A 23,001-nucleotide genomic window follows, 5' to 3' on the forward strand; every position below is an offset into this window, starting at 1 on the left:
TCATTCTTAATGGCTAATATCAAGACCAACACCAGCAACAGGAAGAACCACCACAAATCAAACAGTAAAAATTCCTAAGCATGAAACACAGTGCTTTCTCTACATTATAATGATTTATTCCTGGGCAATGACCCTGACCAGTGGATACCATATGGTACCTATACAAACATTATTTTCTTTTGTGATTTTACAGATAGGAAAAATGAGGATCCAAGGTCAAAATTGTGGCACAAACAACAAAGTGGCCAAGTCCACATTTCATATTTGTTATCTTGGATCTCATTATTTTAATGGCAATACACTTCTGTATCTCACAGGAATATTAAACCATTAACAAACAATCCTGAGATGTTAGGACTTTGTAGATTGAAGCTCCACTCAAGGAGCCAACTTTTTGTCAGATACAATTGAGTCCTCTGGTTGGCTATTAAGTATTATATTCCATTAGGCAACCCAGTGTCTACATACAGTACAGGCATTTTGATATACACCTAGATCGCTACTTAGCTATAGTGATACAAAGTTACTCATGAGTGATTAGTAAAAAGGTGGCATATGGTTTTATTCCTGGGGAATCATATATTAGTCTGTTTTAAAAAATGCTATGTTCAGTCACTCGGTCGGGTCCAACTCTTTGGGACCCCATGGACCACAGCCTGCCAGGATCCTCTCTCCATGGGATTTTCCAGGCAAGAATACTGGAGTTGGTTGTTATTTCCTTCTCCAGAGGATCTTCCCGACCCAGGAATTGAACCTGGGTCCCCTGCATCTCCTGCATTACAGGCAGATTCTTTCCCACTGAGCCACTGAGGATTCTCCTTTAAAAAGAGTCATGGACACATTGCTTTCTCTTCAAGAGCCTTCCTTCCTCAGGGAAGACTGTTATCCTTCTTTTAGAGAGCTGCCCATGTCCTACACCAAATACACAGTTCCATTAGGCTGCCAATGTTAGCTTCTCATCCATTCACTGCCTGCAGGGGCAGATGAAAAGTAGGCCAGATTCTAGCAGTCTTCCCCAGTTGAATACATACAACTTAGGGAAGAGAAGCAGTCTCCCCTATGTCAAATTTGAGACTGAAATATAAGACGTAGAAGCTGTTAATCATCTTCCTTGTGTCAGCAGGAGGCTACTAAAGTAAACAGACAAAGATATTCCACCAGAGACTAGAGGGGACACAGCAATATGATGGACAGATAGCAGTCATCTGCATTAGCTGACCTGGAAGACTCTGTTACCTGAGCCCCTTTTTGATCTTCATGCAGGATGTTTTCTCTTTAAGCCTTAGGGGATTTGAATAAGGTTTCTGTCATTTGCAGCCAAAACACATCTGCATAAACTATGAGAGAACAGCATATTTTAGAGAAATTTTAAGCCCCAAATCAGGAATGATATTCTTATTCTTGCCAAGGAGTAAATTAATAAGTAGGTTCTTTCCATAAGTCAGTAAGTAAAATGTTCATTGTCTAAAGCATACATATCAAAAGGGGATTGAGTAAAGTTTCTTAAATTCTCTCTTTTGAAAATAAACCTTAATAATAATCCAATACTATGTGGACTGGATTAGCAGCCTTCTGTAAGAAAGTATCTCCCTGAATAGTTTCAAAGGCCTAAGCATACTTAAGATCTGCCCTTGACTCCTGCCTCCTCCATCCTCGTCTTGAGAGGGACAAAGAAAGCTCCATGGGCGTTATTTGACCCCTATTTCTGTGTCTTGAAGTGTCCGCCTCTCACTTTTATTCCCTTCAAAATTGACAATGCTGATTTCCACATATGACTCCTTTTTCATTTGTGATACTGAAGGCTTATTCTTCTCTAACAGAGAACTGAAAAAGTAGCACATATACAAACCTTATGACATACTATAAACTCAATGACTAAGGACATCCTGTAGTCTGTTCTAGTCTTAAAATTTATATAATTTATAGTTACATGACAATATAAGCCTCCATGTATGTACTGATTAGTATAATCTAGGTTTTATTCCACATGACAAAACTGCAGAAGCTTAATAGAAAGTCCTTTCTTACTCATCCAAAGTATCAATATTAAGTGGGCCAAGAATATGCCCCTTGTAGCAACATCATATGCAAGAAGGTTGTGGGCAAAAGGAAGACATTGCATCAGCTAGAACTGCCTTGCCCAGGTGTCCAGGGATGAGAAACATCCTTCTACTCACAATTCATTGGTCTGAACTAGTCACTTGGCCTCAACCTGAGTGTAGAGAAGCTGGGAAATATTCAAGGGGATATGGAAGTTTGGTGAGCAAAATGACTTCTGCCACATTGTACCAAATTTCCTAGGACAATCAGCAATACATACACTCATAGATGAAAGAAATTACCCACCGTGGCATAAGTATGGGGCTTCCCAGGTGGCACTAGTGGTAAAGAACCTGCCTGCCAATGCAGGAGATGTAAGAGAGGCAGGTTCAATCCCTGGGTTGGGAAGATTCCCTGGAGGAGGAAATGGCGACCTGATCCAGTATTCTTGCTCGGAAAATTCCATGGACAGAGGAGCCTGGCAGGCTACAGACCATGGGACCACAAAGAGTCGGACATGACTGAGCACAGGTACTTATGGCATAGGTGTAAGAAGGACATAAACTTCTTGTGCAGGGCTGTCCAAGTTTACCTGGTATTTCCTGGGTTCTGTAAAGTTAAGCTGAAGCTGAAAGTCCTAGGTATCACAATCACAGGGTTAGAATGAACTTTCCTTTTTTAACTGCTGCTAAGATACAGCACTATATGACTTATTTTAATAGTCTCCAGTCTGCAAACCTATTCAGAACACAAAGTAAAATAATATAGTGAACTTATTTTGACTTTAAAGATTAGATAAATACACATTATATACCATGGTCACCAACCTCCTATGCCTAAAACCATTTGCTTGTTTGCCTCCAGTGAAATAAGCTCAGTGGTCTGATGCTTGGTCCCTTGTGTAAAGTAATCCATCTTAAAACCATCACCCTTACTTTAGCACAATTGGCAGTCAATGTTCACATAAAACAGAAGCGTAAGTTGCCATGGAGACAAAGCCAACTCTCTTTAGAATGGCTGATTATTCCAAGTCATAACAGATATACCAGAAAAATAACATGAGGTTCTCACAGAGACTGGCAGCCCCAAATCTGTGTTCTACAATTGTGTAGCTAACTGTGTTCACATTATCTTTTGATATAGTAACAAAGACACGCATTGCTCTAAAAGATAATCCTACATAATTACTGTTTACAAAATAAATCATTGTATCTGTCTAAACAATGTGGAAAGTTTAACTTGTAATATGTTTTCTACTTCTAATTAGTGCTTTATTAATGGGGTGACCACTCTGCTTGACCTATTTGCTAAAATTCGTTAGAACTCCAGGAGACCATATGGATGACCAGATGGGTTGCTGTAATTTAATGCTATTATTCTAAGGATGAAGTAAGGGACAAACATAATTTGCATTCTTTGCCATCCTTCCTGCATTCCTTTTATTAGTTTCATTTTTAATTCAGACATCAGAAGGGAAGATAATACCTTGCTACCAAGGCCCAGATGCCAACTAATTGCTACAAGAGACTCCAGCCCAGACATGATAGGCCAAGCTTCTGAACACACTCCATCTTACCCCATGACCCCATCATGGTGATTAATAGGTTGAGTGCTAAGCCCTAATGAGTGTCAGATCTTAGATGTTCTCTAGGCTAAAGCAATTAGCATTATGTTGAACACAATATTTCAGTTACTTGGTATAGAGACTCATTGTTCTATATGCCTTTTCCCTTATGGTCTTCAAATTTACCACCAGCACCACCTGAGAACCTCCATTTATATTATTTACTTATTTATAATCTGATGCTGAGATTTATTGGTTTGAGAAAAGCAATTAGACTGTTCTTCATTCTAAGCATTCTTTCAGAGCCAGCCAGGGAGTGGAAGGCTGCCATATGATCATGGTTAAGTCTATAAATACATCCTGCTTTCATTGGATAGAGAATGATTATTGGGATATCAAGCTCTGTCTGAGACTTGCTCCATGTTATCCTATTTTGTTTCTTCCTCTAGAAACCCTGAATTTCCAGAAACCCTTCCCTTGCTTCTAGGTCTGCATGCATGTTAAGCCCCTTCAGTAGTGTCCAGCTCTTTATGGCCCTATGCACTGCAGCCTGCCAGACTCCTCTGTCCATGGGATTCTCCAGGCAAGAATACTGAACTGGGTTACCATGCCCATCCCCATTGGATCTTCCCAATGCAGGGATCAAACCCACATCTCTTATGTTCTCTTGCAATGACAAGTGGGATTTTACCACTAGCACCACCTGGGAAGCCTTTAGGTAGGGCAGTATAAATGTTCTGACCAAGGGAAGGTGTGCAGAAATGTCTTTTAACCCTTCTAAGCCTGGCCCTCAAAATATTCCATATGATCTTCCATGCTTTCTTTGTTAATTCTCTGTCTATCTGGATGAAGTTTATTAAGGGAAGATTACAAAGGCTTTGGGCTTCCCTGATAGCTCAGCTGGTAAAGAATCCACTTGTAATGCATGAGACTCTGGTCCGATTCCTGGGTTGGGAAGACCCCCTGGAGAAGGGATAAGCTACCCACTCCAGTATTCTTGGGCTTTTCTTGTGGCTCAGGTGGTAAAGAATCCACCTATAATGTGAGAAACCTGGGTTTGATCCCTGGATTTGGAAGATACCCTGGAAAAGGGAACAGCTACCCACTCCAGTGTTATGGGCTGGAGAATTCCATGGACTATATAGTCCATGGGGTTGCAAGGAGTCAGACACAACTGAGCAACTTTCACGTTCAAAAAGGTTACATACATTTTTGTGTTGCTTGTAAGTTAGTCAATGATCAACTCAACTGAAAATTATGACTGCATGAAACCCAAAGTCCAAATTTAAGTAGACTTACACAAATTCACTAGAGGAATCCATTTCAGTTGTATTTAAGAAGCAGGAAACTACATATCTTAACATTAGCATGTTTCAGAACTCAGGACAAAACAGTTATCAGTGTTGCTTTAGCAAAACATTATTAAGGACCACCTGACCCAAAGGGTAGATGAACTAGACTGAGTGCACAGTATCTACTGTTTCTACAGTCATCAGAGACAACAGAGGACAACCTTTAAAGCAACTGTCTAACAGAATCTCAAAGTGTTTTAAAAGCAGAATTGTCCATTGACATACCTTTTGGTACTGGAACAGAAATGCATCAATTTAACGTAACCAAAAGGGTAATGGAGACGTATATTGGATTAATGTAAAATCACTGACTTATGGAAAGTAGAAAATACCCACCAGTGCACACATGCACGCACACACACACACACACACACATACACATACACACAAAGGATTATTGGGGGATCAAATTTTTACCTTTGAAGTACGAAAATAAAGACTATACCCTGAAGAATTCAGTACTCCAATACTTGGGTTATCTTATGTGAAGAGCCAACTCATTGGACAAGCCCCTGATGCTGGGAAAGATTGAAAGGAGGAGGAGAAGGGGACGACAGAGGACGAGATGGTTGGATGGCATCACTGACTCAATGGACATGAGTTTGAGCAAGCTCCAGAAGATAGTGAAGGACAGGGAAGTTAGGCGTGCTGCAATCCATGGGGTTGCAAAGAATTGGACACAACTGAGTGACTCAACAAAAACAGCAAATAGAATAATTATTATGTCACTAAAGCAAAAATCTTGGTGGGGTAGCACCTGAATCAGGTTTGTGGAAGGCCTTGAACAGATATAGCTCTGCCATTTTACAAAGGGAAGAGAAAGGCAGAAGAGCATAGTGATTACATGTGTCAGTCAGTCAATTCAGTTGCTCAGTCATGTCCGACTCTTTGCGACCCCATGAATCGCAGCACGCCAGGGCTCCCTGTCCATCACCAACTCCCGGAGGCCACTCAGACTCACGTCCATCGAGTCAGTGATGCCGTTCTGCCATCTCATCCTCTGTCGTCCCCTTCTCCTCCTGCTCCCAATTCCTTCCAGCATCAGTTTTTCCAGTGAGTCAACTCTTCCCATGAGGTGGCCAGAGGACTGGAGTTTCAGCTTTAGCATCATTCCTTCCAAAGAATACCCAGGACTGATCTCCTTTAGAATGGACCGGTTGGATTTACTTGCAGTCCAAGGGACTCTCAAGAGTCTTCTCCAACACCACAGTTCAAAAGCATCAATTCTTCGGTGCTCAGCCTTCTTCACAGTCCAACTCTCACATCCATACATGACCACAGGAGAAACAATAGCCTTGACTAGACGTGTGTGGGAGGGTCTCAATTTCTATGTCCCTAATGAGTTGCTTGAACTAGGAAAAGTATTTTATCTATTTCCTTGGCTATAGAATGCAGAGCAGTAATTCTTATTTTACAGAATGTTAAGAGGATTAAGTTATATGACACACAGCAAGCATTTAGAGAAGCCTGAGCTGAAAATAAATGTGAACACGTTTTGGATATTATTCCTAATGTTATATCACAATCACTATGAACCATATTATCCTCACCTATAAAGGAAGACATTGAAAGATGATTTGTATAACTTCTTTAAGTGCTTGGGCTTCCCTGGTGGCTCAGATGGTAAAGAATCTGCCTGCAAAGCCAGAGACCCGTGTTCAACCCCTGGGTTGGGAAGATTCCCTGGAGAAGGGAATGGCTACCCATTCCAGCATTTTAGACTGGAAAATTCCATGGGCAGAGGACTCTGGTGGGCTACAGTCCATGGGGTCACAAAAAGTCATACATGGCTAAGCAATTAACACACACTTTTAAGTGCTTATATTCTGAGTCTATATCTGTACCTTAAAGTCAAATATCCAGTTGAAAAATGAAAATCCTAAAATTTAAATATTTTAAGTAATGACTAAAAAAAATCTATAGACAATCTTGTCTGATGTTGGGATTGATTTAAAGCTGATAGGTGACACAAAAATGCACTAATAATCCAGTAGTTTTTAATAGTCAGTAGTATTAGGTTGGCTAAAAAAGTTCCTTCAGTTTTTAAATAAAAATAGAAGACATTTTTAATTTCACCATAAATTTTATTGAATAATGCAGTCACCATTTGGTTTCACTGCCTTCTGCCATTTTCCAGGCAACTTCATAATTTGATCTTCCCCATGTTTTTTGTCTTTTTTGAGCAGAGAACTGTTCTAGGTGCCTTTTACAGTCTTCCAAGGAATTGAATTTTTTTCCATTAAGAGAGTTTTAAAAAGATCAAAATAAACAGAAATCTGAAGCTGCAATGCCTGGTGAATGTGATGGATGAATCAGAACTTTCAAGCCACACTGTAACAGTCTTTGCCTGGTCATAAAAGAAATGTGTGGTCTTGGATTATTCTGTTGGGAAGTTACATACTTTCTGTTTACTCATTCTGAGGCTTTTCCTCAGGTGCTGCTTTCAATTGTTCTAACTGGCAGCAGTACTTGTTGGAATGAATTGTTTGGTTTTCAGGAAGGAGCTCATAATAGAGGACTCCCATCTAATCCCACCATACACACATCACTTTCTTTGGATGAAGACTGGACTTTGGTGTGATTCGTGATAGTTCATTTCACCTGCCCCACAATCTCTTCTACTCCACATTATAGTATAGCATCCAGTTTTCATCATCACAATGTGTTTTAAAAACAACATTTCATTATATTTAAGTAGAAAATCACATGTAGAAATATAGCCAAGAAGGTTTTATTTCTGCTTAATTTATGGGGGAACTCAAACATCAAAGTGACTGACACACCCAAGCTGGTGCAAATGCTTTTCAACGCTTGGATACTTTGAGTATGTCAGCTTCCTCCCACATAGTATTACATTGATTGTTCTCAATAAATGTCCTGATTTGATCCCTATAAACTACAACTGATCTACCCAAAGGTACAACATTGTCCAGAGAGAAAACTCCAGAATGAAACTTTGTAAACCACTTTTGACACTTTTGATCAGTCACACCACCTTGTCCATACATTGTACAAATCTTTTTGTGTTTCAGTTGCATTTTCACCTTTCTTGAAACGATAAAGCATAATATGCCAAAAATGTTTTCTTCCATCTTCAATATTAAAATGGCTACACAAAAATGCACCAACTTTAATAAGCTTTTTTTTAATGCACACTATGACATCTGTCATAATACAATTCAACAAAATTGTTTCAAGTGAATTTAAAGACAACTAAGCACTACTAGAGCCATCTTACAGAAAAAAAAATCAAATGAACTTTTTGGCCAACACACTAATATGGTACCAATTTATTCACTATCCCTCATGAATCACACCCTCATTTGAACATGGAATGTAACAAGAAAACTGTCAAGAACCATTTAAATGTTAAAATATTTAAGTAAGCTCCAGATATATTTAATATTTAATTTATATTAAATAACTACAGATTTAATAAGCTATAGAGGTAAGGAATGATTTTATTCACACAAACTTGAATGGATCCAGAATGTACATGATAACACTCCATTTTTTCAGCTTAAAGTGAATTACTTCCTAGGCTTAGAAAATAGGTTGTCAGCAACTTGAGTTTCTTTCCCATTCATAAAAAAGCATGTCTACCAATTGCAGGAATATTATGAAATGATACTAACATTACAGTATAGTCTCTATTCCAAATTAAATGGAACTTTGCCACCCTTAAAAATTCCATAATTTAGTAAACCTTAGTTTTTGCAAAGACATTCTCATTCAAATAAATACTCTAGTAAGACTCAGAATGAAGTGAATAGTTCTAGATGCTGAATCACTAAAAATCACTAAAAATTCAGTCCTAATTATCCTTCTGGTTGGTTTTAAGTGAGGGTAATGAAAACAGGATTTTAATGTATCAAGATACTACATGTAAAATACTGTGGCATGAAGCAATTGTTTCCTTAAACCAGAAATCAATTTAGTCTAAAGAAGCTTACCTCCTGCATACATAACAGCCAACATAGTAGATGATATCCATGCTATTTCACTGTAGGTAGTGTTGAACAGGAGCTGGATTTCTTTGAAGAATACTGTGACAGCTTTGGGAAACGCATATGAAAATCCAATGGAGATAAAAGCTGCTCCAACCACTACCCAGCCCCATCCTCCATCAGGAGGTGGATGTAGTGGTGGGGTGCCTCCTGGTGGTGGCATTTCTGCTTCTCTATTTGAAATTCAAGTAACCTGTATTTAAAAAAAGGAAATAATAGTTTAGGCCATACTTGCATTTTCATGTCACTCTTGAGTTACCAAAATAATATTATATTTTTATTACATTAACTACAACTGTATAATTTTCATAAATATTTTTAATACCCTGCTATTCAGAAAGTTATCAGCAAATTTACCAAAAAATTAGATTGAGGTATGTAACTCTGTTATGAGCTAAAAACTGAAAGCATTTTGTTCATGGAAACAAAAAGCACCCAAAGAGAAAGTTGAATTCAGATCTATACTAAAGTACCAACAAAGAAACAAACGCTATCTCACTCTGATTTCTAAGATAAATGGAGCTGTCATCCCTTAAAACAGAATGATTTCTTAATCCAAACATTTAATATTTTCTCTACCAAGGTTAAAAGGATCTTATATTACATTTGATGAATTTTAGAGAATTAAATAGTAGGCATATTTTATAATTTTTCCACTTTGGGTAATTGAGAATATTTAAAAATGGGAGAATGGCATTGAAACATGTATACTATCATGTAAGAATCGAATCGCCAGTCTATGTCCGAAGCAGGATACAGCATTCTTGGGGCTGGTGCACGGGGATGACCCAGAGAGATGTTATGGGGAGGGAGGTGGGAGGGGGGTTCATGTTTGGGAATGCATGTACACCCGTGGTGGATTCACATCAATGTATGGCAAAACCAATACAGTATTGTAAAGTAAAATAAAGTAAAAATAAAAATTAAAAATAAATAAATAAATAAAAATATTTCAGCAGAGATCTATCAATATTTCCTAAAATTATAAGATTAGAAATTGTATGATTCTAATAAATTAATTTTAATGCACTTCCAAAACTGGTACTACCTATCATTTTATGAATTCTTCATAGCAGTGAAATGTTCCCAATCAAACAGATTGTATGTTATTTTTATTCAGACTTTCTTTTTGGATATGCCTGCTGCTGCTGCTGCTGCTGCTGCTGCTAAGTCGCTTCAGTCATGTCCGACTCTGTGCGACCCCAGAGATGGCAGCCCACCAGGCTCCTCCATCCCTGGGATTCTCCAGGCAAGAACACTGGAGTGGGTTGCCATTTTCTTCTCCAATGCGTGAAAGTGAAGTTGCTCAGTCGTGTCCGACTCCTAGCGACCCATGGACTTCAGCCTTCCAGGCTCCTCCGTGCATGGGATTTTCCAGGCAAGACTACTGGAGTGGGGTGCCATTGCCTTCTCCATTGGATATGCCTAGGAACACTTAAAGAGAAGGGAATGGCAACCCACTCCAGTATGCTTGCCTGGAGAATCCCATGGACAGAGGAGCCTGAGGGGCTACAGTCCATAGGGTTGCAAAGTGTCGGACACGACTGAGCGACTGAACAACAGGAACACTTAACTGCTAGCTTTATGGTATAGAGTACCCACTCTCTTGTGGAAGGAATGATCACATATAGCTTAATACAACTGAAATTAAATTTAAAAAAACCTTGGTTCCCTAGCATCAATATTCTTTGTAGAATGATGTTGCTTACTTGGCTTTTAGCTGTAATTGCCAATACTTTTCAGTATCTTCTTTTTACTACTCTCATTCCATTTGCAAATATTTTTCAGTTGAAATACAGAGGAAAAAGGAAACACTTGTCCATTGGTAATACAATTTTGAAAATATGCAAATAAAAGCTAAATCTGCCACTAATCCAGGAAAACTACCAAAAAAAAAAAAATTAAAACAGTATCTACGGAGAGGAGCATAAAGATGGCGGAGGAATAGGACGGGAAGACCACTTTCTCCCTCACAAATTCCTCAAAAGAACATTTCAACGCTGAGCAAACTCCACAAAACAACCTCTGTAGGCTGGCAGAGGACAGCAGGCAACCAGAAAAGCAGACCATTGTCTTCAAAAACAGGTAGGAAAAAATATAAACGACGAAAAAGGAGACAAAGGAGGTGGGGAGGGAACTCCGTCCCGGGAAGGGAAGCCCGTCCCGGGAAGGGAAGCCCGTCCCGGGAAGGGAATTTTAAGAAGAGAGGTTTCCAAACACCAGGAAACACTCTCCCTGCCGAGTCTGTGGCGAGTCTTGGAAACCCAGAGGGCAACATAACAGGAAGGAAAAATAAAGAAATAATTAAAACCAAGAGATTACAAGCCCAACAGTAACTCCCCCAGCGGAAAAGCAGCACAGACGCCTGCATCCGCCATTGGGAAGTGGGGGCAGGGCAGGGACGTGCGGGAGGCGCGGGCTGCAGTGCTTTGTAAGAATCGGGCAGGAACGCCCCACGCGCAACCAGAACGATCTAACTTGCGCTAGCAAACCAGACTGTGGGATAGCTACAGCACGAAAAGCTCGAACATAAGACGCCGCCAGGACCGAGCACAGAACAAAGGACGGAACGGAAAAAGCCGGCTGCAGACCATCCCCCGCCGGGGACAGGCAGCCAGAGCCGTAAGGACTGGAAAGGGGCAATTGCAGACCCGGAGAGACTTTACTTACCTAACTGCAAGCGGGCTTCTTTGCTAAGACTTCTGGGGGTGCTGGACAGTCACAATCTGCCTCACGGGGGACGCCGGAGGTCCACCCAGAAAGTTGAGCAGCAGCGACAGAAAAGGTGACAAGCCGCGGTGATCACGCTCGCCAAACTCCTGAGCTACTCGGACCTGGGAAGGGCACAAAGCGCAGTCCCAGCCGAATCTGTGCCTCTGAGGGCTGCCTGAGCGCCAAACCTGAGCGGCTTGGACCGGGAAGTGCACGCAGCCTAGGGCCAGCCCCAGACGGTTCCCGGCTGTGCATCGTAGAGCCGGAGCGGTTTGTGTGCCGCGAGAAGGGACACGTCAAGCGGGGCTGTGACACTGTGAGCACACGACAGCGCTATTAGTTTGCGGCATTCCCCCTCCCCACAGCGCGACTGAACTAGTGAGCCTGAAAAACCAGCAAACGGAAGAAGTTAAACAGGTTAAACAGAGGGAACCACCTTGGAAGTGATCCCACACGGCCCAAAACATCAGAGAAGAGCCAGATATATTTTTACTATTTTAAAAATCATTCCTTTTTTTTTTTTCTCTTTTTTTTTCTAACCTTTTTTTTTTAATTGTTAAATCTTCTATTTCTCCTCTAATTTTTATTACTATAACCTATTATTACTATTTTTAAAAAAAAAGACTTTTTTTTTTTTTTTAAGGCAAACACCATATATAGCCTTTGGATGGTTGTTGGTGCGGTTTTTGTTTGTTTGTTTGTTTTGTTTTGTTTTGTTTGCTTGTTTTTTTTTTAATAATTCTTGGTTTTTTTTCTTTCTTTCTTTCCTGCTTTTTCCTTCTGCTTCTTTTCTTTAATATTGTATTTTTGAAAATCCAACCTCTACTCTAGATTTTTAACCTTTGCTCTTAGGTTTTTGTTGTCAATTATGTTCATTTAAAAACCCAAACTTCACTACCCAAGTTTACCTGAGAGCGAGATTACTGGCTTGACCACTCTCTTCTCCTATGGACTCTCCTTTTTCTCCACCAGGTGGCCTCTGTCTCTTTTCTCCCCCATCTCTTCTCTATCCAACTCTGTGAATCTCTGTGTGTTCCAGACAGTGGAGAACACCTAAGGAACTGGTTACTGGCAGGATTTGTCTCTCTCCTTCTCATTCCTCTCTCTTATCCTCCTGGCCACCTCTGTCTACTTCCTCCCTCTCCTCTTCCCTGTATAACTCCGTAAATACCTGAGCGGGCCAGACTATAGAGCGCACATAAGGAAGTGACTACTGCCTAGCTTGCTCTCTCCTCTTTTGATCTCACCGCATCTCATTCCAGTTACCTCTAACTACCCCCTCCATCTTCTCTTCTCCTTGTAACTCAGTGAACCTCTCTGAGTGTCCCTCAATGTGGAGAAACTTTTCATCTTTAACCTAGATGTTTTATCATCGGTGCTGTATAGATGGAGAAGTCTAGAGGCTACTGTAAAAACTGAAGACCAGAAGTAGGAGGCTTAAATACAAAACCTGAAAACATTAGAGAACTCTTGAATTCAGGGAACATTAAGCAATAGGAGCTCATCAAATGCCTTCATACTCACACTGAAACCAAGCTCCACCCAAGGGCCAACAAGTTCCAAAACAAGACATATCACTCAAATTCTCCAGCAACACAGGAACACTCCCCTGAGCTTGAATATACAGGCAGCTCAAAATTATTCCAAAACCTTTGATGTCTCATAACCCATCACTGGTCACTCCACTGCACTCCAGAGAGAAGAAACCCAGCTCCACCCACCAGAACTCCAACACAAGCCTCCCTAACCAGGAAACCTGGACAAGCCACTGATAGAACCCCACCCACAGTGAGGAAGCTCCATAATAAAGAGAACTCCACAAATCACCAGAATATAAAAAGACCACCCCAAACGCAGCAATATAACCAAGATGAAGAGACAGAGGAATACTCAGCAGGTAAAGGAACAGGAGAGTTGCCCACCAAACCAAACAAAAGAGGAAGAAGTAGGGAATCTACCTGAGAAGGAATTCCGAATATTGATAGTGAAAATGATCCAAAATCTTGAAATCAAAATGGAATCACAGATAAATAGCCTAGAGACAAGGATTGAGAAGATGCAAGAAAGGTTTAACAAGGACCTAGAAGAAATAAAAAAGAGTCAAAATATAATGAATAATGCAATAAATGAGATCAGAAACACTATGGAGGCAACAAATAGTAGAATAACGGAGGCAGAAGATAGGATTAGTGAAATAGAAGATAGAATGGTAGAAATAAATGAATCAGAGAGGAAACAAGAAATACGAATTAAAAGAAACGAGGACAATCTCAGAGACCTCCAGGACAATATGAAACGCTCCAACATTCGAATTATAGAAGTCCCAGAAGAAGAAGACAGAAAGAAAGATCATGAGAAAATCCTTGAGGAGATAATAGTTGAAAACTTCCCTAAAATGGGGAAGGAAATAATCACCCAAGTCCAAGAAACACAGAGAGTTCCAAATAGGATAAACCCAAGGCGAAACACCCCAAGACACATATTAATTAAATTAACAAAGGTCAAACACAAAGAACAAATATTAAAAGCAGCAAGGGAAAAACAACAAATAACACACAAGGGGATTCCCATAAGGATAACAGCTGATCTTTCAATAGAAACTCTTCAGGCCAGGAGGGAATGGCAAGACATACTTAAAGTGATGAAAGACAATAACCTACAGCCCAGATTACTGTACCCAGCAAGGATCTCATTCAAATACGAAGGAGAAATCAAAAGCTTTACAGACAAGCAAAAGCTGAGAGAATTCAGCACCACCAAACCAGCTCTCCAACAAATGCTAAAGGATATTCTCTAGACAGGAAACCGAAAAGGGTGTATAAACCCGAACCCAAAACAATAAAGTAAATGGTAACGGGATCATACTTATCAATAATTACCTTAAACGTAAATGGGTTGAACGCCCCAACCAAAAGGCAAAGGCTGGCCGAATGGATACAAAAACAAGACCCCTCTATATGCTGCTTACAAGAGACCCACCTCAAAACAAGGGACACATATAGACTGAAAGTGAAGGGCTGGAATAAGATATACCACGCAAATAGAGACCAAAAGAAAGCAGGAGTGGCAATACTCATATCTGATAAAATAGACTTTAAAACAAAGGCTGTGAAAAGAGACAAAGAAGGCCACTACATAATGATCAAAGGATCAATCCAAGAAGAAGATATAACAATTATAAATATATATGCACCCAATATAGGAGCACCGCAATATGTAAGACAAATGCTAACAAGTATGAAAGGGGAAATCAACAATAACACAATAATAATGGGAGACTTTAATACCCCACTCACACCTATGGACAGATCAACTAAACAGAAAATTAACAAAGAAACGCAAACTTTAAATGATACATTAGATCAATTAGACCTAATTGATATCTATAGGACATTTCACCCCAAAACAATGAATTTCACCTTTTTTTCAAGTGCTCATGGAACCTTCTCCAGGATAGATCACATCCTGGGCCATAAATCTAAACTTGATAAATTCAAAAAAATCGAAATCATTCCAAGCATCTTTTCTGACCATAATGCATTAAGATTAGATCTCAATTACAGGAGAAAAACTACTAAAAATTCCAACATATGGAGGTTGAACAACACACTTCTGAATAACCAACAAATCACAGAAGAAATCAAAAAAGAAATCAAAATATGCATAGAAACTAATGAAAATGAAAACACAACAACCCAAAACCTGTGGGACACTATAAAAGCAGTGCTAAGAGGAAAGTTCATAGCAATACAGGCATACCTCAAGAAACAAGAAAAAAGTCAAATAAATAACCTAACTCTACAACTAAAGCAACTAGAAAAGGAAGAATTGGAGAACCCCAGAGTTAGTAGAAGGAAAGAAATCTTAAAAATTAGGGCAGAAATAAATGCTAAAGAAACAAAAGAGACCATAGCAAAAATCAACAAGGCCAAAAGCTGGTTCTTTGAAAGGATAAATAAAATTGACAAACCACTAGCCAGACTCATCAAGAAGCAAAGAGAGAAAAATCAAATCAATAAAAATAGAAATGAAAATGGAGAGATCACAACAGACGACACAGAAATACAAAAGATCATAAGAGACTACTATCAGCAGTTGTATGCCAATAAAATGGACAATGTGGAAGAAATAGACAAATTCTTAGAAAAGTACAATTTTCCAAAACTGAACCAGGAAGAAATAGAAAATCTTAACAGACCCATCACCAGCACGGAAATTGAAACTGTAATCAGAAATCTTCCAGCAAACAAAAGCCCAGGTCCAGACGGCTTCACAGCTGAATTCTACCAAAAATTTCGAGAAGAGCTAACACCTATCCTACTCAAACTCTTCCAGAAAATTGCAGAGGAAGGTAAACTTCCAAACTCATTCTATGAGGCCACCATCACCCTAATACCAAAACCTGACAAAGATGTCACAAAAAAAGAAAACTACAGGCCAATATCACTGATGAACATAGATGCAAAAATCCTCAACAAAATTCTAGCAATCAGAATCCAACAACATATTAAAAAGATCATACACCATGACCAAGTGGGCTTTATCCCAGGGATGCAAGGATTCTTCAATATCCGCAAATCAATCAATGTAATTCACCACATTAACAAATTGAAAAATAAAAACCATATGATTATCTCAATAGATGCAGAGAAGGCCTTTGACAAAATTCAACATCCATTTATGATAAAAACTCTCCAGAAAGCAGGAATAGAAGGAACATACCTCAACATAATAAAAGCTATATATGACAAACCCACAGCAAACATTATCCTTAATGGTGAAAAATTGAAAGCATTTCCCCTAAAGTCAGGAACAAGACAAGGGTGTCCACTTTCATCGCTACTATTCAACATAGTTCTGGAAGTTTTGGCCACAGCAATCAGAGCAGAAAAAGAAATAAAAGGAATCCAAATTGGAAAAGAAGAAGTAAAACTCTCACTGTTTGCAGATGACATGATCCTCTACATGGAAAACCCTAAAGACTCCACCAGAAAATTACTAGAGCTCATCAATGAATATAGTAAAGTTGCAGGATATAAAATCAACACACAGAAATCCCTTGCATTCCTATACACTAATAATGAGAAAGTAGAAAAAGAAATTAAGGAAACAATTCCATTCACCATTGCAACAAAAAGAATAAAATACTTAGGAATATATCTACCCAAAGAAACTAAAGACCTATATATAGAAAACTATAAAACACTGATGAAAGAAATCAAAGAGGACACTAATAGATCGAGAAATATACCATGTTCATGGATTGGAAGAATCAATATAGTGAAAATGAGTATACTACCCAAAGCAATTTACAAATTCAACACAATCCCTATCAAGCTACCAGCCATATTTTTCACAGAACTAGAACAAATAATTTCAAGATTTGTATGGAAATACAAAAAACCTCGAATAGCCAAAGCAATCTTGAGAAAGAAGAATGGAACTGGAGGAATCAACTTGCCTGACTTCAGGCTCTACTACAAAGCCACAGTCATCAAAACAGTATGGTACTGGCACAAAGACAGACATATAGATCAATGGAACAAAATAGAAAGCCCAGAGATAAATCCACACACATATGGACACCTTATCTTTGACAAAGGAGGCAAGAATATACAATGGAGTAAAGACAATCTCTTTAACAAGTGGTGCTGGGAAAACTGGTCAACCACTTGTAAAAGAATGAAACTAGATCACTTTCTAACACTGCACACAAAAATAAACTCAAAATGGATTAAAGATCTAAATGTAAGACCAGAAACTATAAAACTCCTAGAGGAGAATATAGGCAAAACACTCTCAGACATAAATCACAGCAGGATCCTCTATGATCCACCTCCCAGAATTCTGGAAATAAAAGCAAAAATAAACAAATGGGATCTAATTAAAATTAAAAGCTTCTGCACAACAAAGGAAAATATACACAAGGTGAAAAGACAGCCTTCTGAATGGGAGAAAATAATAGCAAATGAAGCAACTGACAAACAACTAATCTCAAAAATATATAAGCAACTTATGCAGCTCAATTCCAGAAAAATAAACGACCCAATCAAAAAATGGGCCAAAGAACTAAATAGACATTTCTCCAAAGAAGACATACGGATGGCTAACAAACACATGAAAAGATGCTCAACATCACTCATTATCAGAGAAATGCAAATCAAAACCACAATGAGGTACCACTTCACACCAGTCAGAATGGCTGTGATCCAAAAATCTGCAAGCAACAAATGCTGGAGAGGGTGTGGAGAAAAGGGAACCCTCCTACACTGTTGGTGGGAATGCAAACTAGTACAGCCACTATGGAGAACAGTGTGGAGATTCCTTAAAAAATTGCAAATAGAACTACCTTATGACCCAGCAATCCCACTGCTGGGTATACACACCGAGGAAACCAGAATTGAAAGAGACACATGTACCCCAATGTTCATCGCAGCACTGTTTATAATAGCCAGGACATGGAAACAACCTAGATGTCCATCAGCAGATGAATGGATAAGAAAGCTTTGGTACATGTACACAATGGAGTATTACTCAGCCGTTAAAAAGAATTCATTTGAATCAGTTCTGATGAGATGGATGAAACTGGAGCCGATTATACAGAGTGAAGTAAGCCAGAAAGAAAAACACCAATACAGTATACTAACACATATATATGGAATTTAGAAAGATGGCAATGACGACCCTGTATGCAAGACAGGAAAAAAGACACAGCTGTGTATAACGGACTTTTGGACTCAGAGAGAGAGGGAGAGGGCGGGATGATTTGGGAGAATGGCATTCTATCATGTATACTATCATGTAAGAATTGAATCGCCAGTCTATGTCTGACGCAGGATACAGCATGCTTGGGGCTGGTGCATGGGGATCACCCACAGAGATGTTATGGGGAGGGAGGTGGGAGGGGGTTTCATGTTTGGGAACACATGTAAGAATTAAAGATTTTAAAATTTAATAAAATAAAAAAAAATAAATAAAAATAAATAAAACAGTATCTACGAAGAGAAACAAAGGTTTAATTTTTGTCTGATGTCAAATTATATCGAAGATATTTTCAGTGATCTTCTATATCACCTTCCAGGCTTTGTGAAAATATTCTTTAAAGTATTCTAATTTGTCCATAGTTCTATCCAAGGACTTTACCTTCAGAAACACATACAGGCAAAGTGATAAAAATGAAACTTAAAGTAGGTAGAGTACTGCTTCCCTGGAATAAATACTACAGTGATGAGTAGTAGGATGGAAGTAACAGTGTGGAAAACTATCACTTTTACTCTTTTTTAATTTAATGTTAATTTTTACAAATATACTTAAGATTTTTTAACATAATATTTTACAGCATTTCAAATATGGAGAGAAATTGGTATAATCTGCAATTAACAGATAACAGGCTACAGATTAAAAGACTTATTTTACATTTTGTGAGTCAGGCATATCTGCAAGGAAGTTCTCACACATTCAACTATAATAACCTCTGTGAGTTTTTTTAGCTCTATTGAGTTATAATTGACAAATAAAGCAAAAATATATCTAAAATGTGCAAGCTGGTTTGATAAACATTATGAAAGGATTCCCACAATTGAATTAATCAATACAACTGTCACCTCACATATTTACGTTTTTTGCTGTGAACACTTTGTTCTACTAGAGTAGCAAATTTCAATTATACAACACAATTTTATCAACTGTCGTCACCTTATTACACATTAGATCCTGAGAACTTATTCATATAATTACTAAAAGTTTATACCTTTTCACCATCCTCTCCACATTTCTACATCCCCTAGCCTCTGGCAACTACCATCTACTCTTTGTTTCTACAAGTATGATTTTTTTTTTAATTCCACATCTGAATGTCATGATGCAGAATTTATTTTTCTCCATCTGGCTTATTTCACTTAGCATAATGCTCTCCAGGTTTATCTATGTTGTCCCAAATGGAAAGATTTCATTATTTTTTAAAGCTGAATAATATTTCATTGTGTATATGAGTGATTGTAAGTGTGTGTGTATATTATATACATTTTGATGGGGACTATTTTCAGTCTTTATTGAATTTGCTAGAATATTGTTTCCGTTTCTGTTTTAGTTTTTGGCTATGAGGCCTGTGGATCTTAGCTCTCTGACCAAGGATTGAACCTTCATGCCCTGCACTTGAAGGTGAAGTCCCGTTTGTGTATACATTTTGTTTATCCATTCATCTGTCAGTGGACACATAGCTTGTTTCCATATCTTGACTATTGTAAGTAATGCTGCAGTGGACATGGAAATACAGATATCTCTTCAAGATAATGATTGCCTTTCCCTTGTATTTCTTTTTTTCTTTTTTTTTTTTTCCCTTGGGGATGGTCTTGATCACTGCCTCCTGTATAACGTCACAAATCTCCATCCATACTTCTTCAGGCACTCCGTCTATCATATCGAATCCCTTGAATCTATTTGTCACTTCCACTGTATAATCGTTAAGGGATTTGATTTAGGTAATACTTGAATGGTCTAGTGATTTTCTCTACTTTCTTCAATTTCAGTCTGAATTTAGCAATAAGGAGGTCATGATCTGAGCCACAGTCAACTCCCAGTCTTGTTTTTGCTAACTGTATAGAGCTTCTGAAGAAGGCAATGGCACCCCACTCCAGTACTCTTGCCTGGAAAATCCCATGGATGGAGGAGCCTGGAAGGCTGCAGTCCATGGGGTCGCTAGGAGTCGGACACCACTGAGCGACTTCACTTTTACTTTTCACTTTCATGCATTGGAGAAGGAAATGGCAACCCACTCCAGTGTTCTTGCCTGGAGAATCCCAGGGACGGAGGAGCCTGGTGGGCTGCCCTCTATGGGGTCGCACATAGTCGGACACGACTGAAGCAACTTAGCAGCAGCAGCAGCAGAGCTTCTCCATCTTTGGCTTCAAAGAACATAATCAATCTGATTTTGGTGTTGAACATCCAGTGATGTCCATGTGTAGAGTCTTCTCTTGTGTTGCTGGAAGAGGGTGTCTGCTATGATGAGCATGGTCTCTTCACAAAATTCTGTTAGCCTTTGATCTTCTTTGTTTTGTACTCCAAGGCCAAATTTGCCTGTTACTCCAGGTATTTCTTGACTCCCTACTTTTGCATTCCAGTCCCCTATAATGAAAAGGACATCTTTTTTTGGTGTTAGTTCTAGAAGGTCTTGTAGGTCTTCATAGAACCACTCAACTTCAGCTACTTCAGCATTACTGGTCAGGACATAGACTTGAATTACTGTGATATTGAATGGTTTGCCTTGAAAACGAACAGAGATCATTCTGTCATTTTTGAGATTGTAACCAAGAACTGCATTTCAGACTCTTTTGTTGACTATGAGGGCTATCCCATTTCTTCTAAGGGATTCTTGCCCACAGTAGTAGATATAATGGTCATTTGAGAAATTCACTCATTCCATTTCACTTTAGTTCATTGATTCCTAAAATGTCAATGTTCACTCTTACCATCTCCTATTTGCCTACTTCCAATTCCCCTTTATTCATGGACCTAACATTCCAAGTTCTATGCAATATTGCTCATTACAGCATTGGACTTTAACTCCATCACTTATCACATCCCCAACTGGGTGCTGGTTTTGCTTTGGCTCCATCTTTTCATTCTTTCTAGAGTTATTTCTCCACTCTTCTCCAGTAGTATATTGGGCACCTACAGACCTGGGGAGTTCATCTTTCAGTGTCATACCTTTTTGCCTTTTCATACTGTTCATGGGGTTCTCAAGGCAAGAATAATAAAGTGGTTTGCCATTTCCTTCTCCAGTTTTGTCAGAACTCTCTGCCATGACCCATCCATCTTGGGTGGTCCTACATGGCATGGCTCATAGTTTCATTGAGCTAGACAAGGGTGTGGTTCATGTGATCAGTTCGGTTTGTTTTCTGTGACTATGGTTTTCATTCCGTTTGCCCTCTGATGGAGAAGGATAAGAGGCTTATAGAAGCTTCCTGATGGGAGGGACTGACTGAGAGGGAAACAGGGTCTTGTTCTGATGAGTGGGGCCATGTTCAGAAAATCTTTGATCCAATTTTCTGTTGACAACAAACTGGAAAATTCTTAAAGAGATGGGAATATCAGATCTTCTTACCTTCCTCCTGAGAAATCTGTAATCAGGTCAAGAAGCAACAGCTAGAACCAAACATGGAACAATAGGCTGGTTCCAAATCAGGAAAGGAGTACGTCAAGGCTGTATATTGTCACCCTGCTTATTTAACTTCTATGCAGAATACATAATGTGAAATTCCAGGCTGGATGAAGCACAAGCTGGAATCAAGATTGCCAGGAGACATATCAAGAACCTCCCAGATACACAGATGGCACCACCCTTATGGCAGAAAGCAAAGAGGAACGAAAGAGCCTCTTAATGAAAGTGAAAGAGGAGAGTGAAAATATTGGCTTGAAACTCAACATTCAGAAAACTAAGATCATGGCATCCAGTTGCATCAATCATGGCAAATAGATGGGGAACCAATGAAAATAGTGAGAGACTATGTTTTTGGCTCCAAAATCACTGAAGATGGTGACTGTAGCCATGAAATTAAAAGACGCTTGCTCCTTGGAAGAAAAGCTATGACCAACCTAGACAGCATATTAAAAGCAGAAACATTACTTTACCAACAAATAGCCATTCAGTCCAAGCTATGGTTTTCCCAGTAGTATTGTATGGATGTGAGAGTTGGGCTGTAAAGAAAGCTGAGCACTGAAGAATTAATTCTTTTGAACTGTGGTGTTGGAGAAGACTCTTGAGAGTTCCTTGGACTGCAAGGAGATCCAACCAGCCAATCATAAAGGAAATCAGTCCTGCATATTCATTGGAACGACTGATGCTGAAGCTGAAACTCCAATACTTTGGCCACCTGATGCAAAGAACCGACTCACTGGAAAGGATCCTTATGCTGGGAAAGACTGAAGGCAGGAGGAGAAGGGGATGACAGAGGATGAGATGGTTGGATGGCATCACCGACACAACTGACATGAGTTTGAGTAGGCTCTGGGAGTTGGTGATGGACAGGGAAGCCTGGCGTGCTCTAGTCCATTGGCTTGCAAAGAGTCAGACATGACCGAGTGACTGAACTGAACTGAACTGAAATTCCTTTGCATATATATCCAGAAGTAGAACTGCCAAATCATATGGTAGTAGTTCTACATTTAATTTTTTGAAGAACCTCCATACTTTTTTCCATAGAGGCTGGAAACAGTTTACACTCCAACCAAGAGCATGAAAGTTTTCCATTTTCTCCACATTCTTGCCAGTATTTGTTCCAAATAATTGCCAGTATTACTTGTTTTTTTGATAATAGCCATTCTAATA

At 39.2% G+C, this 23,001-nt stretch overlaps 1 protein-coding gene across 2 annotated transcripts in view; it reads right to left on the reverse strand.

The window, feature by feature from the left end:
* SLC16A7 (solute carrier family 16 member 7) overlaps positions 1-23,001 on the reverse strand; it is a 198,419-nt gene that overhangs the window by 56,365 nt on the left and 119,053 nt on the right. For both annotated transcript variants that reach the window (XM_068970669.1, XM_068970670.1), the window contains exon 3: positions 8,910-9,156. In XM_068970669.1, coding sequence (XP_068826770.1) covers positions 8,910-9,126 — 217 coding nt within the window. In that variant the 5' untranslated portion in view covers positions 9,127-9,156. The remainder of the gene's footprint in view (positions 1-8,909; positions 9,157-23,001) is intronic.

Source organism: Capricornis sumatraensis, chromosome 4 (assembly GCF_032405125.1).
Source record: "Capricornis sumatraensis isolate serow.1 chromosome 4, serow.2, whole genome shotgun sequence".
NCBI classification, from domain to species: domain Eukaryota; kingdom Metazoa; phylum Chordata; class Mammalia; order Artiodactyla; family Bovidae; genus Capricornis; species Capricornis sumatraensis.